General features: G+C 34.9%; 2 protein-coding genes across 2 annotated transcripts; both read left to right on the forward strand.

Annotated features, from left to right (window-relative positions):
* The first annotated feature begins 2,240 nt into the window (after nucleotides 1–2,240).
* On the forward strand, nucleotides 2,241–7,501 carry LOC122346016 (carboxypeptidase O-like). Its single transcript, XM_043240644.1, has 9 exons — nucleotides 2,241–2,340; nucleotides 2,904–2,964; nucleotides 3,040–3,141; nucleotides 3,714–3,818; nucleotides 5,452–5,568; nucleotides 5,652–5,745; nucleotides 6,322–6,524; nucleotides 6,597–6,681; nucleotides 7,096–7,501. The coding sequence occupies exons 1-9, from the start codon at nucleotides 2,285–2,287 to the stop codon at nucleotides 7,359–7,361; spliced, it is 1,089 nt and encodes a 362-aa protein (XP_043096579.1). The 5' UTR covers nucleotides 2,241–2,284; the 3' UTR covers nucleotides 7,362–7,501.
* Nucleotides 7,502–9,478: 1,977 nt separating this feature from the next.
* LOC122346006 (carboxypeptidase O-like) lies at nucleotides 9,479–14,119 on the forward strand. The gene is made up of 9 exons (XM_043240631.1): nucleotides 9,479–9,591; nucleotides 9,864–9,924; nucleotides 10,000–10,101; nucleotides 10,649–10,753; nucleotides 11,104–11,220; nucleotides 11,308–11,401; nucleotides 11,880–12,082; nucleotides 12,168–12,252; nucleotides 13,720–14,119. The coding sequence occupies exons 1-9, from the start codon at nucleotides 9,536–9,538 to the stop codon at nucleotides 13,983–13,985; spliced, it is 1,089 nt and encodes a 362-aa protein (XP_043096566.1). The 5' UTR covers nucleotides 9,479–9,535; the 3' UTR covers nucleotides 13,986–14,119.
* The last annotated feature ends 4,120 nt before the right edge of the window (nucleotides 14,120–18,239 follow it).

Here is an 18,239-nt window from a genome sequence, read left to right on the forward strand (position 1 = left end):
TTTTCTAGATTAAACGGGTCAGTTGTTAAATCAACCATTGCACACCGGAGGTGTAAGAAAGGGTGTTCAGATAAATGTTCAGTGATATATTTTAGCCCATTCTGGACTGTTTGAGTTGGGCGATGCAGAGGCATTTCAGTAGATCAAACGCAAGGTATACAAGCGCTGAACCGTAAAAGCAAAAACTTTCTAGACAAGGAGACCATTTTCAGCTTTGCTGGGATTTATAAGTGTGATACTGAAGACGCAAAACATGAACTGCAAAAAGTGAGGAGGGTTATAGAAAGAAAATTACAGACTGGAATTCAATTTTCTGGTCTCCTAGAGTCTACATTCTTTCTTGAGCCATTCAAGAAAGTGTTTTACCAGCTTTTTCGCTTGTGCTGCACAGCTGTGGCCCTACCAGTCAGTAGTGCAAGTGAGCATAATTTCTCAGCACTTAAGCTCGTAAAAACACATTTGCGCACTACCATGACTGATGACAGACTTAGACTTATCATTGAGGTGAGGAGAGCCAAATGTCTTAACTTTGATGATTTTGCTAGACGGTTTGCCAGTCATCAATTGTCAGATTTTGTGCCTTTTTTTATATATATTTTTTATAATAATGGTAAATTTGTAAAGTCAAAGGAGCAATACTATAATAAATGCTAATTAACACTGCCCAGTCTAAGGGAAAAACACATTACTGCTGACAAGTGATTACTGCATATAGTCTACATGCTGATGACGTTAAATGGCTCAGATATCATTACTGATGATGTGAGCTGATTGTTTACAGTTATAGTGCAGTTTGAACTTTTCACACACGACAAAACTACTGAAATATCTAAGCATCAGATAAAGTAACTGAGACGATTGGACAGTAAAGGTTAGTCAATGCATATTTTAATATGTACTGTCACCACGCCCTGATTACAGCTCAGTGTGTTAAGGCCCAGATATCCTTCAAAAGAAGAATGACCTGAAATTACATCATTTTGAACAAATCAATAGTTTTAGGTCAGTTTGAATCGGCATTTGGAGAGTTAATTTTGACATCTAAACACCTTTGAGCTACCATTGGTGCTAGGCGGTTATACAATCGGTGGGTGTGTTTCAAAACTCTGCCACCTTTGATGCATTTTTTTATCATTCGGCTAAGGTCAAGCAAGGAAGCAACATCTCCAAGTCACTATAAACATACCTGAGCTGCCACCGATATATCTGACGGCAAGAAGCTTTTAAAAATAGTATGAAACGCATCCTTCTCACACAATCAACACTTACATATTTTAACTCGTTTGTTTCCTAAACTTGGCAACTTTACACCCAGTGATGCTTTTGATATCTGCGCAGCACTGATGCGCAGACGGCAGTGATATCCACAGGGCTGGTAATAAAAAAATGCATTCTGATTATTTGCGGGTGGATAAGATAAGATAAAAGATGATGCAAAAATAAGATAAATAGATATTTTTTTGATCAGACATATAATATCCTGTGTGAAAAAAGGCTATGGTTTAACTGTTTAACTTTGAGTGCTGCAAGTTTCAAAGGGTGCAACATAGTAAAAATTTCATCACTGGAATTAATAAACAACACGCAGAACCAATCAAATTTTCATATTACTTTTAATTCTATTTAATCGCATCGTTCTGGTCCATGTTCTTACAACATTCGAGCCTAGCGTTGTGTGTTTGTTGAAATATTCTAAAAAACAGTATGCCTGCTGTCGTGTGTCATTATATTTATCGCATTCACTTGTGTGGTTTATGTTTCATGCTTCAGAAATGTGATGTTATTTTTGATAAGGGAGCATAGTGAAGGGAGTTTTTGTGGTGGATTTCACGATTGAGACAGCCCTTAAAATGGCCGACTCCCTGATCAGTGTCCTCATTACTGAAGACATTGTCCATATACACATTGAAAAGACAAGTATAACCGTTTGTGATCGGTATGTTATTCGATCTGTGTGTTCATATCTCGTGGCCAGAAAAAAACAAAAACGTAAACCAAAGACGTCCCCTCCTGAGTTTTTAAAGGCAGCTTTTAATATAGCGAGCTGCTTTGTGTACTGCGGTTGCTGGGGAAACAAGCTATATTCCTGACGGAAAGACTCCGCCTCCTTCCTCTATAGACATGCCATATTTCTAATTACATGGATGCTAAATAAACGTCTTTGGTTTATATATTAACAGAGTTAAGGTGGTTTCTCTGTATCTCAATCAGATCAGAGTTCTTTATAAGTCACTGTCAGGCTGTACTAGGTTCATACCGTCAGGATTCAACAAGCCTGGATAACATGAGGGGCTTAGTAATATCTGTCCTGGTGGTCTTGGCTCTAATGGCTCAGGACAGGTAAGATTTCAGAATTAAGACAAAACAAAGCATGTTTTAAAAGTTGCGTAATTCTAGCTTTGCGTTAATGTAAAAAAGATAGTAAAACTGCTTTTATAATATGATGTGCAACATTGGGAGATGGGATGACCTTTGAATACAAACTGATTGAGCATAAGTGATTCAGTGATTCATACACTGTATATCTGACATGTTACTGTAACTTAAACTGACTGTCTTTAAACCATTAAGTTAATTAATTAAAGTACTACAAACTCATTTCTATTGAGTTTAACTTTTGTTTGTTTTTGTCACACAAACAAAGAAATGATTAACAAAATATATTTCAAATTTATATAATAACATTAATAAACAACTGCAAAATAATATATAACAGTGTTTAAAGACAATGTTCCCTCTATTCTATAACAACAGATTAATTTATAGTAACTTATTTAAAATGAGTGCTGCTTAACCTAATTAGCTTTTGAGTTCATATTACAAATATGTATTGAGTTAAATTACCTTTTTAAAATTTTTGAGTTAAATAATTTCATTCAGTTTTTTTTAATAATTCGTTACAGCTCTGCTGGTGGACTGGAACACAGATCATATGACTACACGAAGTATCACACCATGGATGAGGTGAGGTTATTCTGTACTAGCAATTCATATTGATTGATTAGATCTTTCATTGACCTGCTGAATCTCTCCAAACAGATCTCAGCCTGGATGAATCAGATGGAAAGGGAAAACCCAGACGTTGTATCCAGCATGATCTATGGACAAACTTATGAGAACAGGAACATTACATTACTAAAGGTACTACCTTTGCATTTTTATATTGCTTTTCCCAATACACATGGTTTGAAAGCAGATTAAAATCATGGTATTAATATTTATATCTTCATGCCTTATAATTGCATTTAGCAGATCACAGCTGGGTGATAGTACATTTAACAAGTTTACATTAAACATACAGCTAATAATATATATTACAAATAATTCAATTTAACAATTAAATGGAAAATCATGTTTCAACTTAAATTATAGTTCTATAAAATTAATTTCTCTTATGACCATTTTTTTAATTAGTTAAATTTATTTGATGAATTAAAGTAAAGGAATAACACATGAAAAGTTGATTAGCAAAAAAAGATAACTCAGTTTAACAAGTTTAACAAAAACATGATTTGACAACAGTTTGCAATTTTACTGTAAAAAAAAATGAAATAAGTAAAAGGTGACATTTACAGTAAAATTGCAACTTAATTTAGCCTGAACTTGCATTTCCTACTAACAGTTCTATGGTGGTACCATGATGCAGTAAATTTAAAGTACTTGAGATTTTACCATGTTTTTTCCATAGTACTTTGTTTGCGTCTGATATTCAGATCGGCCTCAACAGCAGCACACCCAAGAAAGCGGTTTGGATGGACTGCGGGATTCATGCCAGAGAATGGATTACTCCAGCTTTCTGCCAGCATTTTGTTAAAGAGGTAAGTATTTAGTCATGATAAAAATGCACTTTAAGTGTTATTCCCAAAAATGAAATCACATTTTATTACATGATAGGCTTTTGTAGCTTGTTTACAACCTCCAAATCAAAAAAAAGTTGGGACAGTATGGCAAAAAACGGCGAAAAAAAAAAAGAAAAAAAGATTTCTACGTTTACTTTGACTTGTATTTCATTGGAAACAAGTCAACAGCACATTTAATGTGTCCCTTTTTCCAAAACAAAAACACACCATTCCCTTTTTGTTTCTAGCAACATTTAAAAAAAAAAAAAGTTGGAACAGTAAAGCATTTACCACCTCATAATGTTGCCATTCCTTTTCACAACACTTAAGACGTTTAGGGACTGAAGACACCAAGTGATGAAGTTTTTCAGGTGTAATTTTGTCCCATTCGTGGAAAAGAGGTCTTCAAGGCAGCATATCGTGCGCCAAAATCTCTATGTACTTTTCAGCATTGACGTGACACAGAAGTGCAAGTTATTATTGCCAAGGGCACTGACACAACCCCATACCATGACAGACCCTGGCTTTTGGACTTGTTGCTGGTAACAGTCTGGATACTGAACTGAAATACTGATTCATCTGACCACAGTGCATTTTCCACTGTATGATGGTCCATCCTAGATGCCTCAGAGCAGTCGACAGTGCTTCTGGACTCTTAACATAAGGTTTCCTTTTGGCACAGTACAGTTTTAACTGCCATTTGTGGATGTACTACGTATTGTGTTACTTGACAAAGGTTTGCCAAAGAAGCCCATGTGGTGATATTGCTTCTAGATGAATGATGATTCTTGATGCAGTTAAGCTTAGGCTTGCACTTGTCTTTTTTACACACTGAAATTCCTCCAGATGCCTTGAATCTTATTATGTTATGCACCGTTGAAGGTGAAATACCAAAATGTCTTCCTATCTTTTTTTGAGGAACATAGTTTAGAAACATTTCAATAATTTTCGCACGTATCTGCTGGCAAACTGGCAGTCCTCGGCCCACGTTTAATCCTAAAGGACTAGACCTTTCTTGGATGCTGCTTTTGTACCCAATCATAATTACAATTACCTGTTTCAAATCACATAATTTTTAACCAATTTACCAGATTACTAGTCCTAAATTGCTCCTGTCCCAACCTTTTTTGGAATGTTTGCAGGTCTGAATGATAGGAAAGGATGTATATTTACAAATGAACTGAAGTTGACAAAACAAAAAATGAAATATTTTGTGCTCATATTGTCTAAAATAAAATACAAGTCAAAGTACTTTTATTATTTGAGTTTTCCATACTATGCCAACTTATTCTAATTTGTGGTTGTATAATCTACTGCATCTGTCTGTAAATATAATATTACTCTTGAGTTGTGTTTTTTTTTGCTATGTTATGGTATGCTATTTTGAATAAATATGTGCAGAATTGACAAATATTGATACTACCATTATAATGAATGCAATGCTCATATTGTAGCTTTACCCCTAAGATTACTATGGATATTTGACAAAATATTAAAAATGTTTAAATAAATTATTAATAATTTGATCATGTTTCTGTAACTGTTTCTCCAAATATAAAATGTTATATTTAATCTGAATTAAATTAATGAACTGTTTGTTATGCTGGAAAAGATCCTGGGCTCCTTCAAAACAGACTCGAAAGTGAACATGTTGCTTAAAAACCTGGACTTCTACATCACCCCAGTGCTGAACATGGACGGATATATTTACTCCTGGAGGGATAACACAGTGAGTTTCATCCTGTTAATTACTACATAACATACATTTAAATGTAAAAATGTTTAACATATGATATATGTGATGTTTTAAAGACTCGACTATGGAGGAAGTCCAGATCACCAGGGACTGGAAACTGCACATGTTATGGCACTGATATTAACAGCAACTTTTACGCTAACTGGGGGAGTAAGTAACATCCGGTAACTTACAGTACTCTTTCTAAAGGCTTACAATTTTGTGCCATGACAAATACACAAATTAATTAAAAATAGCAAAGCTGAATAGGAGTTAAATAATGGTGACATAACTGTATTACATAAATAAACAAATAAATAATCCGGTAAAGATGCAATTTTTACATTTGCAAATTATTACAATAGGCCAGTAATTTAAAAAAATGGAATTCAAATATCAGCTAGCTATCTATATATATGTATATCTATATATATATATAAGAGAGAGAGAGAGAGAGAGAGAGAGAGAGAAAGAGAAAAGATAGATAAAGGGTTATAAATATGACTTAAGAGCAGTGTACTATTTTAATCTCAACTTTCCTACAATCCCACCCTCTACAGGTCATAAACTGCAGGTGTGTTTATTATAGTAGTAAACAAATAAAAAGCTGCAAGTATAACCCCCACAAAACTCATTCACATTTTCTGTGCTTCTGCAGACTCGAGCATTATACAGCAAGTATCAAGAGCATACATGCAATCAAGGTTAAAAGAGCTAATAAAACAATCATCTTTTCACGTTCACTAGTGGTGGGAAACTCCAGGAACTGCTGTTCAGTCCTCTATAACGGACCGACTGTTCTTTCTGAGCCAGAGACCAAAGCCGTCACTGACTTTTTGGGAGCACATCAAAACCAACTGCTCTGTTACCTCACCATACACTCGTTTGGTCAACTTATCCTCGTCCCGTATGGACACCCCAACATCTCAGCACCCAATTATGATGAACTGGTAAGAAGAAGAACAAATTTAGGAGTGAAAGCTTTCAAGCAGAAATATTTACATCTGTTGATGTGTTTTTAGATGGAAGTAGGTCTCGCTGCAGCTAAAGCCATCAAAGCAGTGCATGGGAAGAGCTACAAAGTGGGAACTCCACCTGATATTATGTGTGAGTACTTTAAACCAGTGTACACTCGTATGACCTGAAGACAATCATGTCTAGAAAAAGGAGATGAATAGTCAAATTGTTTAAATAAACTTGCTGCAGCAATTCAGACAAAAAGAGCCCCAACTAATTATCGAGTGCTATGCATGCTCATACTTTTCAGTTGGCCAAGATTTCTAAAAATTCTTTCTTTGTATTGGTTTTAAATAATATTCAAATTTTCTGAGACACTGAATTTGGAGTTTTATATCAGTCTGGAAATATATCAGTCTCTGTGTAATGTTGTATGTAATATTTTTACTTGTATGAATACAACAAAGCCATTCACATGTTTAGCAACTTCAGGTGTTTCTATATAAAATTACGCACTTTCTATCAAAAGAATGAAAGTTAATCACTTTGAAACATTCTTGGCAGATGCAAACTCTGGCACTTCGCGTGATTTTGCGAGGCTCATAGGGATCCCATACTCCTTTACGTTTGAGTTACGAGATGAAGGACACTACGGCTTCCTTCTACCTGAGGATCAAATCCAGCCCACATGTGAAGAAGCGTACCAGGGTGCAATGTCCATCATAAACTATGTCCATGATAAGAATTTCAAAAGTGCAGCGATTACAGTCACAGCCACACTGTGGACAACACTGACCGCCTTATGGATCTCAAGTGCTAATGTGTTTTAGACCACTTTTCATAAAAAAGGGTCATGTGATTTTATTTTTCAAAAATGCTTGTTGTTTTATTTAATGCTCAGAACTGTGTAACAAAAGCCACCTGGTTATATATTTTACTGTCTAATGTAATAAAATTTGTGTGAATTATGTGTCCATTTAGAAAAATATATTTTTTTAGAAACAACTTGTAACCAACTGCCTTCTTAAAACAAGAAACATCAGGAATAGATGGGGAAAAATCAAATTATTATATATATATTTATATTATATATTTAATAAACAGACAATTGTTAATTATTATAATTATTATTTTATTTTATTATATTTATTTAATTTAATTTAATAAAAAAAATTTTTTTAATGTGATAAAAAGCTACCATTCTGCTGCACGGAGGAATCTCACAGAGCCCTGTGATAGAGCTGAACGTCTCCCCAGAGCCTGGCTCTCTAGAGACGTCTGACCAAGTGTGTAAGTTAGCAAGAAGCGCTCGTGCAGGAGGGAGACATAGTGGAGATAGAGGGCTTGAAGGGAAGCCCCGCCCACACACCCGCCACAGAGGGTGAGCATGAACTGGCCTCTGGACCTTATTATAAGGAACTTTTTAACTTATTTGAGGAGGACCTGATAGACTTTTTTTTGAGAAGTTTTGCCCAGTTTCCCTGAATCTCCTGTGTCTCCCCTGGTTCCGTCCAACTCTTGTGTCCCTGTGTTCCCTCCCAGCCTCCCTCTCCCGCCTCCTCTAAAGTCAGTCTGTTCCTTAGCCCCATCTTCTGGGACAGGTAAGGGAGTGAGTGGATGCTGGTGGAGCCGATCAGAGAAGACATCAAACTCCAGAGAGAGAGACAGAGGAGAGAAGAGCACAGGAGAGACAATAAATTATTTATTAACCCTTCTCTGAAGAAAACAGTGGAAAAAGTGGGTACACATCAGGAGGAGGAGGTACTGCTCGTCCGTCCGGATCTGTGACGGATCTAGAGTAGGGGAGATGTGAAATGTAGGGTGTATATGGTACATGGCTGAGAGTGAAAGTTGATAGGTGACTTCAATGATCTGCCTCTTGATTGCAATTGGATGTAGCTAGGACTTAGCTTGCAGACCTTGGGTAGAGAGCCATACCTTGTCACCGGGATGGGCAGAAGAGCAGCTAGCATCTGCATGGGCCTTTTGTCGCTGCCTGTTGGAGTTGGACCTGAGCTGTGTCCCAAACACTCTTGCTCGCTCGGAACCAGTGCTCTACTACGTTGGAGGGTTCCTCGTTCGAGTATAAATTGGAAGGAGGTTGGTGATGGTAAATCGGAAACGGGTGAAGAAAAGGGTTCAGCAGGGCTGTCAAGGGATTAGGCGTTTTGCATTGCAGTGGTATTCAAGGTTTTTCTGACGGCGAACAGATGTTGAGCTCCCTCTGGCCAGTGTCGCCATTGCTCTAGCACAAGCTTGGACAGCTTCCAGGAGTACTAAGCACAAGGGTGGAAATGGGGAGGCTCTCCGTGGTACAGTGACAGCACTGCTCCAAGCTTCGAGGGATCCAAGATAGTGGGGCAGTGAGAAGTGCTAAGATCTCCCTCGTGTCAGAATTCTCCTACTGAACACACAAAGACCTTTTCTAGACTCACTGAAGCCCTCCTCTATTTATCACTGACTGACTGCATGACAAAGAAAACTGAGATATGCCGATATGCAGATAACTGAGATATCATAAAAACAATCCCCAGAGAAATAAAGATGGAAGATCAGTTTTTTGTAGGGCTTATTATTGGTTTTATTTATATTGATTTGTTTTATGGAAAGCTTAATAAAGTAAATAAGATATCTATTATTCATTTTAACCATGCAATGAAACGCATCTACCTCTACAATCGACACTTACAAATTTCAACCAATTTGTCCCCTACATGTAAATATACATGTAAATCTTTAGTCATGTTTACATTAATCTAAACCCCGCCTCCGGCAGCAGCGGGGCTGTCAATCGAAGAATGAAAAAAAACTTTGCTTCAAGCAAATCTGGGGCTTTTAGACCAGATTTATGATTACTTAGATGCTAAATAAATGTCTTTCTTTGGTTTATATATTAACAAAGTTAAGGTGGTTTCTCTGTATCTCAATCAGATCAGAGTTCTTTATAAGTCACTGTCAGGCTGTACTAGGTTTATACCGTCAGGATTCAACAAGCCTGGATAACATGAGGGGCTTAGTAATATCTGTTCTGGTGGTCTTGGCTTTGGTGGCTCAGGACAGGTAAGATTTTATGATATTGTCTTAATGCTCTTTAGAGGTTGAACTCAGAACAACACATTTTGGAAAGTTGAGAAAATTCTAGCTTTGCATTAATAGAACTAGAATATCCAACATTAGCCAGGATGCAGGCATATCATGGGATAAATTTTCTATTTTGCACTGTTTTGTCCCACTTCTCAAGAATGACTGATTGAGTTGAATTAACTTTTTAAAAACTGAGTTAACTAATTAACTAATTTCATTTAGCAAGTTTTTTTAATAATTCGTTACAGCTCTGCTGGTGGACTGGAACACAGCTCATATGACTACACGAAGTATCACACCATGGATGAGGTGAGGTTATTCTGTACTAGCAATTCATATTGATTGATTAGTTCTTTCATTGACCTGCTAAATCTCTCCAAACAGATCTCAGCCTGGATGAATCAGATGGAAAGGGAAAACCCAGACGTTGTGTCCAGCATGATCTATGGACAAACTTATGAGAACAGGAACATTACATTACTAAAGGTACTACCTTTGTAGTGCAATACTTGTTATCGCCATATTTCCATAAATATTAAAATCATGGTATGAATATTTAGATCTTCATGCCTTATAGTTGCATTTAGCAGATCACAGCTGGGTGATATTAAGTTTATATTAAACACACAGCTAATAAAATATATCACAAATTAAATCAATTAAATGGATAGTCCATAAAATAATATATTTCCAAACCATATGCCTACTTCATCTTGAATTGATCTAACGTTTTTAACTTAAAATACCCAAATATTAATTTCAACTTAAATTATAGTTCTATTATTAAAATCTCCCATAATTAAAAAACAATGTTAAAATTGGTTAAATTAATTTTCTGAATAATTATTAATGAATAATTATAATTATCTGTTTTTGTAAATAAACTTTTCATATGTTGCTATGATTTACTGATCATTACATGTTTTACAATAAAATTGCAACTCAATTTACACTAAATTTGCGTCTCCTACTATGGTGGTACCATGGTGCCGTTTCATTTTAAGTACTAGAAATAATACCATGATATTACCAGATCGGCCTCAACAGCAGCACACCCAAGAAAGCTGTTTGGATGGACTGCGGGATTCATGCCAGAGAATGGATTACTCCAGCTTTCTGCCAGCATTTTGTTAAAGAGGTGAGACTTTACTTTTTTAAACTTAATATGAAGTATTTAGTCATGATGAGATACACCTGAAGTGTTACTCCCAGAAATATCATATCCATTTTACTACATTACAGGCCTGTAAATGCAATGACATTGAGGTTTTTTTCTATGTTATTAGTATGTATGCTATTTTGAATATGTGCAGTGTTCAGAAATATTAATACTACCATTATAATGGATATAAAGGTCATATTGTAGCTTTACCATTTAGTTTCATATGGATATTTAGTTTGATAATGTTTCTGAAGGTGTTTATCCAAATCTAAAATGTTATATTTAATCTGAATTAAATTAATGAACTGTTTGTTATGCTGGAAAAGATTCTGGGCTCCTACAAAACAGACTCGAAAGTGAACATGTTGCTTAAAAACCTGGACTTCTACATCACCCCAGTGCTGAACATGGACGGATATATTTACTCCTGGAGGGATAACACAGTGAGTTTCATCCTGTTAAGTATAACATAACATGCATTTGATAAAGGTAAAATATCCACACCTTTTAAATGTTTATATGTTTTAAAGACTCGACTATGGAGAAAGTCCAGATCACCAGGGCCTGGAAACTGCACATGTTATGGCACTGATCTTAACCGCAACTTTTATGCTAACTGGGGGAGTAAGTAACATTTTTTAGTAACACTTTATTTGGTTGCAATATAAGTTAGGGGTAGGGTTAGGTTCAGGATTGGTGCCTAGTTATTACCTATTTATTGCAATTACTACAATAAGTACATACTATGTACATAAGGCACAAGACTGTAAAATAAACTGCTATCCTTGTTACATACACTTACTATTATAATAACAATAAATTACGCATAATTACATGCAAGTAACCCTAAGCCAAGGCATAATCCTAACCATATAGTAAGTGCGTGTTGTTAATTAATATTACTCAGTACTTAAATGTATGTGACATGTATATTTTTATATTAAATGTTACTACACTTTAACAAGGACATAGTGTGTGATTTCCGATTGAGCCACGTTTACTACACAGAGCTGAACATATGTGTGGATTTGCATGGAAATATGCAGTGCTTTTGCAGTGCTTCTATCAATCAATCCAAACAATCATCTGTTGTGTTCACTAGTGGTGGGGGTCGCCAGGAACTGCTGTTCAGTCATCTACAACGGACCGACTGTTCTTTCTGAACCAGAGGCCAAAGCCGTCACTGACTTTTTGGGAGCACATCAAAACCAACTGCTCTGTTTCCTCACCATACACTCGTTTGGTCAACTTATCCTCGTCCCGTACGGACACCCCAACATCTCAGCACCCAATTATGATGAACTGGTAAGAAGAAGAACAAATTCTTTAAGATAAGTTAGGAGTGAAAGCTTTCAAGCAGAAATATTTACGTCTGTTGATGTGTTTTTAGATGGAAGTAGGTCTCGCTGCAGCTAAAGCCATCAAAGAAGTGCATGGGAAGAGCTACAAAGTGGGAACTCCACCTGATATACTGTGTGAGTATTTTAAACCAGTGTACATGACCTGAAGACAACCATGTCTAGAAAAAGGACTAAAACAGTCAACTGCAATATTTAAATCCCATGAATAGTCAAATTGTTTAAATAAACTGTATATTAGGGGTTGACCGATGATCGGCCTGGCCGATTATCGGAGCCGATACTATGTATTTTTTACAATTATCGGCCAATCAACACCAAGGCTGAAGGCACTCTCACACAGGTCTCTCAAAGGCAGCAGCAGACGTTGCTTAAGCTGCAATAAATTACAATACTCTACATTCAAGTTGCAAAACACTTCAATATTACCTATTTATGGTTTCAATTTATCAAAGTTTTATCATCGCAATGTTTTCAGCATCTGTCATCTCAGTAACAAGAACATAAATACATCAACAACATCCCTAGAACTGCTCTGAGAGTCACTCAATCGGCATTTGACCGTTTGAATAAAACTATCGTCATATATACATAGACCTATGACAGACTACACACAGGTCCTCTCGTCAACCCGTCAAAATAAAAAATCCATTTAGCTGCGCTATTTCTTCCATAATATTTCTTCCAAGTTTTAATTTTAATAGTAAAAAATACAGTTTAACTCTCATTTGATTAAAAGATAAATGAACTAATGTTTTATGGCTTCAGTTTCACCGAATTGTAAATTAAATGTGTGTGAGCTAAAATTATTGTAACTATAGGTCGAGATTAGATTGACAAAAATGAAGATATTTCAATAGGATATTAAACCAAGTCTGCCTATAAAAGGCTATTAGAGTTATACTTTCAGTAAAATAGTGGTGGTCTTAACTTGTACAATTGACCTATGAAGACAATTAAGTTAAAAATATCGGTTAACTTGGTGTATAATAATCGGTATCGGTATCAGTCCTAAAAAACACATATCGGTCAAACCCTAAAATGTTTATGTATATATGTATGTATATATATAATTACTGCTGTCAAATGATTAAGTATTTGCATTTAAGATAACAAATTTTATATATGTATGTGTACTGTAAACCTAAATACTTATGTATATATATAATAACACACACTTGCATGTCTTTCTGAATGTTTATGTGTGCGTATATATATATATATATATATATATATATATATGTGTGTGTGTGTGTGTGCGTGTGTGTGTGTTTGTATAATATGCCAGCAAGAACAGTAAGAAAATTAGAAATTACAAAATTAATGTCCATTTTTCATACTGTACGTGATGTCGAAATTCCGTTTAAACATTTAAAATGATAATTTTTGGTGTTTAGTTTTGTATTTTTGTTTACTAGTTTTCAAATTGGGATCACACAGTATTTTATTCAGTGATGCATTTCTACCATGATAAAGTGAAAAAACCTAGATTCAGATGTTTAGCAACTTCAAGTGTCTCTGCATGAAATAATGCACTTTCTATCAAAAGAATGAAAGTTAATCACTTTGAAACATTCTTGGCAGATGAATTTTCTGGCTCTTCATATGATTTTGCGAGGCTCATAGGGATCCCATACTCCTTCACAATTGAGTTACGAGATGAAGGACACTACAGCTTCCTTCTACCTGAGGATCAAATCCAGCCCACATGTGAAGAAGCGTACCAGGGTGCAATGTCCATCATAAACTATGTCCATGATAAGAATTTCAAAAGTGCAGCGATTACAGTCACAACCACACTGTGGACAACACTGACCGCCTTATGGATCTCAAGTGCTAATGGGTTTTAGACCACTTTATCAAAATAGGATCATGTGATTTTTTTAAAAAAACTTGTTTCATTTAATGCTCAAACAAGAACTGTGTAACAATATATATATATCACTGTCTAATGTAATAAAATTCAGATGTATGTTAGTGTGAATTATGTGTCTATTTAGAAAAAAAAAGGCGAAAATCTAAAACATTTATAATTATTTTTAATATAAAACAAACTATTAAATTAACAAATTGTTTATTATTATTTTAATCAAATGAAATGTAATATAAAAGCATAGCTATAATTAATAATATTGTTTATGAAAATAATAAAACAATAATTAATATTTATAGACAATTAAATTACAATACATTTTAATTGCGATTAATTTTAATAAAATGTAATAAAAGCACATATATTGTCATTATTACTGTTTATTAAATTAATAAAGAAAACAGTAAATAATATTAATATAATTTAAAAACACCTACATTTAATATTTACTAATTACTTTGAATGAAACGTGATAAAAGCATATATATAATTGATGTTTATTAAATGAATAAACAATAGACTTAATAAACAAATAATTAAATTAAATATTAATGGGTTTTAATTTTAATAAGAAATACCATGACATTAAATAGGTGAATGTTTTTGATTAATTTTCAGTGATTTGTACCATTGATTGCAGAGCACCATTTGGCCAGCTGAGGGCAGTACACATCTATCAATGAAGATGTTTGCAGGCCTATATAAACTGCTGTCAACATCAGAAAACACAGATAAGATAAAACAATAATGCTATAATAAGTAAAGAAAAGGGGACACAGATCAGTGTTCGTGGGAAAGATCAGACAACCCTTCCTCAACCGCACAGAAGTTAAACATATCAGAGAAATGAGGGATAAGATCTCCCTCGTGTCAGGCTTCTCCTACTGAACACACAAAGACCTGTTCTAGACTCACTGAAGCCCTCCTCTATTTATCACTGACTGACTGCATGACAAAGAAAACTGACATATGCTCTGTTTGTCATATCAACAATTCCTTGAGGTATTGAGATGGAAGAGTACATACCTCTTCTCATTTCAACCAAGGGTTTGAGGCAAAGGTTAGGGGTCAACACTTTTCATGTTTATTTATATTTATTATAATTATTTTCCATTTTTAATACTGTAAAGCATGTATACTGCCTATATGGGGAAGAGTATGTAGTTGCATTATGTAGTATTTGTAGTGTGCTATTGTTTTGTCGTCACAGCGTTTTTCAGTCATCATTCTGCATATAGTTGAAATTATATTATTATATATACACACACACATACATACATACACACACACACACACACATACAGTATATATATATATATATATATATATATATATATATATATATATATATATATTCACACACACACACACATATATATATATATATATATATATATATATATATATATATATATATTCACACACACACACATATATATATATATATATATATATATATATATATATATATATATATATATATATATATATATATATATATATATATATAAAAACAATAAATAATTGTTTGCTAATCATTGTATGTAATAAACCATAACTTAACAAGTTGCAGTCTCAAGAGATTTTTCAAGTAAATCATTTATATCATAGAGTTTCAGCTGACAAGAGAGGCTGGGAACCCGTGATCTCATGAAGCAGCCTTTCAACCCTTACCCGCAACTATTGAACCGTGGTACCACTACACCCTCATGAACTCCAACTCCCAAAACAAGTCACGCCATTGGTCCCTCTCAGAGACCTCTCCATCTCCATTCCTGCTCTGTGGTGGCCCCATACGGGAAAGACAATCTCTGTTTGGAAGAGCAATGCTGGTGAATAATGTGCATGAGCGTTACAGTACCAACAACGGCCATCCATCATAGCCGCGTGCTGTGACATGAAGGTAATATGATCGCCTACTGGGCTCCAGCCAGATCTGTGAAGAGGACGTCTGGAGCGGTGAAAATAGAAGTCGGACTTGACGTCTCGAGACAGACGCACAGCTGGGCTTGAGTTGTTTTACTTCACCGATCGGTCGAGGGCCGCGGGAAAGCGTCGGTTTGTTTATGATTACGGCCTGCGGTGTTTATTTGCCGTCGGTGCTGCGCGTAAATGCGCAGCATTAAGACGTATTCATTAGTCAACGTCAAAACATTCAGCACGCGCTATTTGTCATGATGCATCTACTGATCACGAGAATGCGATTTTTGGATCCTCTGTAACTAAACCTCTTTATTACCTCATACGAGACCGTCCTCTTCAAATCACCCCCTCAGGAACGACTCATAGCTCAGAAGTTGCTCTTTTATATCTCAGGAGACTGAATGGAGATCTCGGTGAGGGCTATGTTTTTTGGTCTCAGATGTCACTCTCACGTTCTGTTCTGAAACAGACACCAATGAGAAAATCACTCACATGCACCAAAAACTTATAGAAATGACAATTATTTAGCTCATTTAGATTGGGGGCAGGATGATTTCTGAAAGAAGTCTTACGCTCACAAACACTGCTTTTATTTGATTAAAATACAGTAAAATCAGTAATACTGTGACATATTATTATGATTTGAAATAACTGTTTTCTATTCGAGTGTGTATTAAAATGTAATTTATTCCTGCGATGCAAAGCTAATTTTTTTAGCATCATTATTCCGGTCTTAAGCGTCATATGATCCTTCAGAAATCATTCTAATATGCTGATCCGCTGCTCGAGAAACATCCATCCGTCCATAAATCGTAAACAGAAAAGTATTGTGCAAGTTCAACACTATAAAGTCTTTATTCACTGCATACATGCTGAACAAAAGTATTTCTTTCAAAATAAAACTTTCTGACCTCAAACCTTTGGACGGTAGTGAATATTAACCAATTAAAATGCTGAGAGAATTATAAAATTAATGTGGATCAGGTATTGTCATAAGATTGCTGATAATATTAAAAATGACTTTCCAACTTCAGTGTCTATTATTTATTTATTTATGCAAAAAAAATCCATCTCCATTTGCAATTTAATCTCATTGCTGTCTAGGAGAAACAAGCGAGGGTTTTCTCCATTGTTTCTTCTGCTTCTGTCTTTCTTGCTCCTTCCACCTCTCAGTTTTTCTAAATATATATTTATTAAATTTCACTTTCCTTTCGGAGTATCTTCCGTCTCTGATGCATGCATTTTGTCTTTTTAATCAGTGTATCGGACAACGAACGCAAACGCGTCTTGATGTTGGGCTTCTAGGTCTTGCATGAAACCTTAATGAAATGCTAATATGGCATATCATACAGTATATGATGCCTTATTATTGCAGTGCAACACTTCGGCGCTGCCCACGTGCCATACACTCATCACCTCGACTAATGGGACTGTGACAGCCCTGCCGCCCACCTCTGTTTCCATGACAACTGCCACCAAGACTGCTTTAACCAGATCTGAGGCGTGTTTCTGCCACCCTGAAACATTCTGCTTTCTGTCATGTTCTTCCGAAGATACTTTTGGCTCGCCACTTTGTCAGATGATGGGGTCTATGATCAGCCACCCGCTTATTCGGTTTGATTCTGCAAGATCCTTGTTAGCAGCTGATATAATGGCGGCGGCTCACGTCTGTATGGCACACTGTAGAGACAGACAGAGGAATGACAATCACAAACGAGATCTTTATGATAACTAGTTCTCCAATAAGACTATAGGGAGAGTAATGGATTGATTGTCAAAAAAAAAAAAAAAAAAAAACCATCATATTCGAGCCTGTTGCTTTGTAAGTACAACTAATATTGAATAATTAATTGTTCAGAGTTATCCGTTCTTGTTTTGCATTACATTATTGAAGTAAAATGGGTATTTCTAATCAAATTTAAGTCTAGCTATTTTAAAATGATATTTTACTAAATACTACATTTTAAATTAAGTAGTATTACACATATTTTCATTCTATTACTATATATATATATATATATATATATATATATATATATATATATATATATATAAAACAAATAGTAATAGAATGAAAAAAAGTAAAAAAAAGTAAATATATATATATATATATATATTTTTTTTTTTTTACCTGAAACTCAACAAGTGACTGAAGATTTCTTATATATATTTTCTTATATGTCTACTAAACTATAGCAAATCATTATTAATGATAGATAGTTATCTAACACATTTTAAAAGAAATATTAGAAACAAATATAAATGAAAATTCAGAAATCGTGAAAATGCAAATCTTCCTAAGTGTACC

The sequence above is a fragment of the Puntigrus tetrazona genome, chromosome 1, assembly GCF_018831695.1.
Source record: "Puntigrus tetrazona isolate hp1 chromosome 1, ASM1883169v1, whole genome shotgun sequence".
NCBI lineage: Eukaryota > Metazoa > Chordata > Actinopteri > Cypriniformes > Cyprinidae > Puntigrus > Puntigrus tetrazona.

Excerpts from the sequence above, each read along its gene's own strand:
- LOC122346016 (XM_043240644.1), top strand. The coding sequence starts at position 2,285 with ATGAGGGGCTTAGTAATATCTGTCCTGGTGGTCTTGGCTCTAATGGCT. Across the intron at positions 5,746-6,321 it reads CTTTTACGCTAACTGGGGGA|TGGTGGGAAACTCCAGGAAC; the intron begins GTAAGTAACATC and ends CACGTTCACTAG. Across the intron at positions 6,525-6,596 it reads CACCCAATTATGATGAACTG|ATGGAAGTAGGTCTCGCTGC; the intron begins GTAAGAAGAAGA and ends ATGTGTTTTTAG.
- LOC122346006 (XM_043240631.1), top strand. The coding sequence starts at position 9,536 with ATGAGGGGCTTAGTAATATCTGTTCTGGTGGTCTTGGCTTTGGTGGCT. Across the intron at positions 10,102-10,648 it reads GGAACATTACATTACTAAAG|ATCGGCCTCAACAGCAGCAC; the intron begins GTACTACCTTTG and ends TGATATTACCAG. Across the intron at positions 11,221-11,307 it reads ACTCCTGGAGGGATAACACA|ACTCGACTATGGAGAAAGTC; the intron begins GTGAGTTTCATC and ends TATGTTTTAAAG.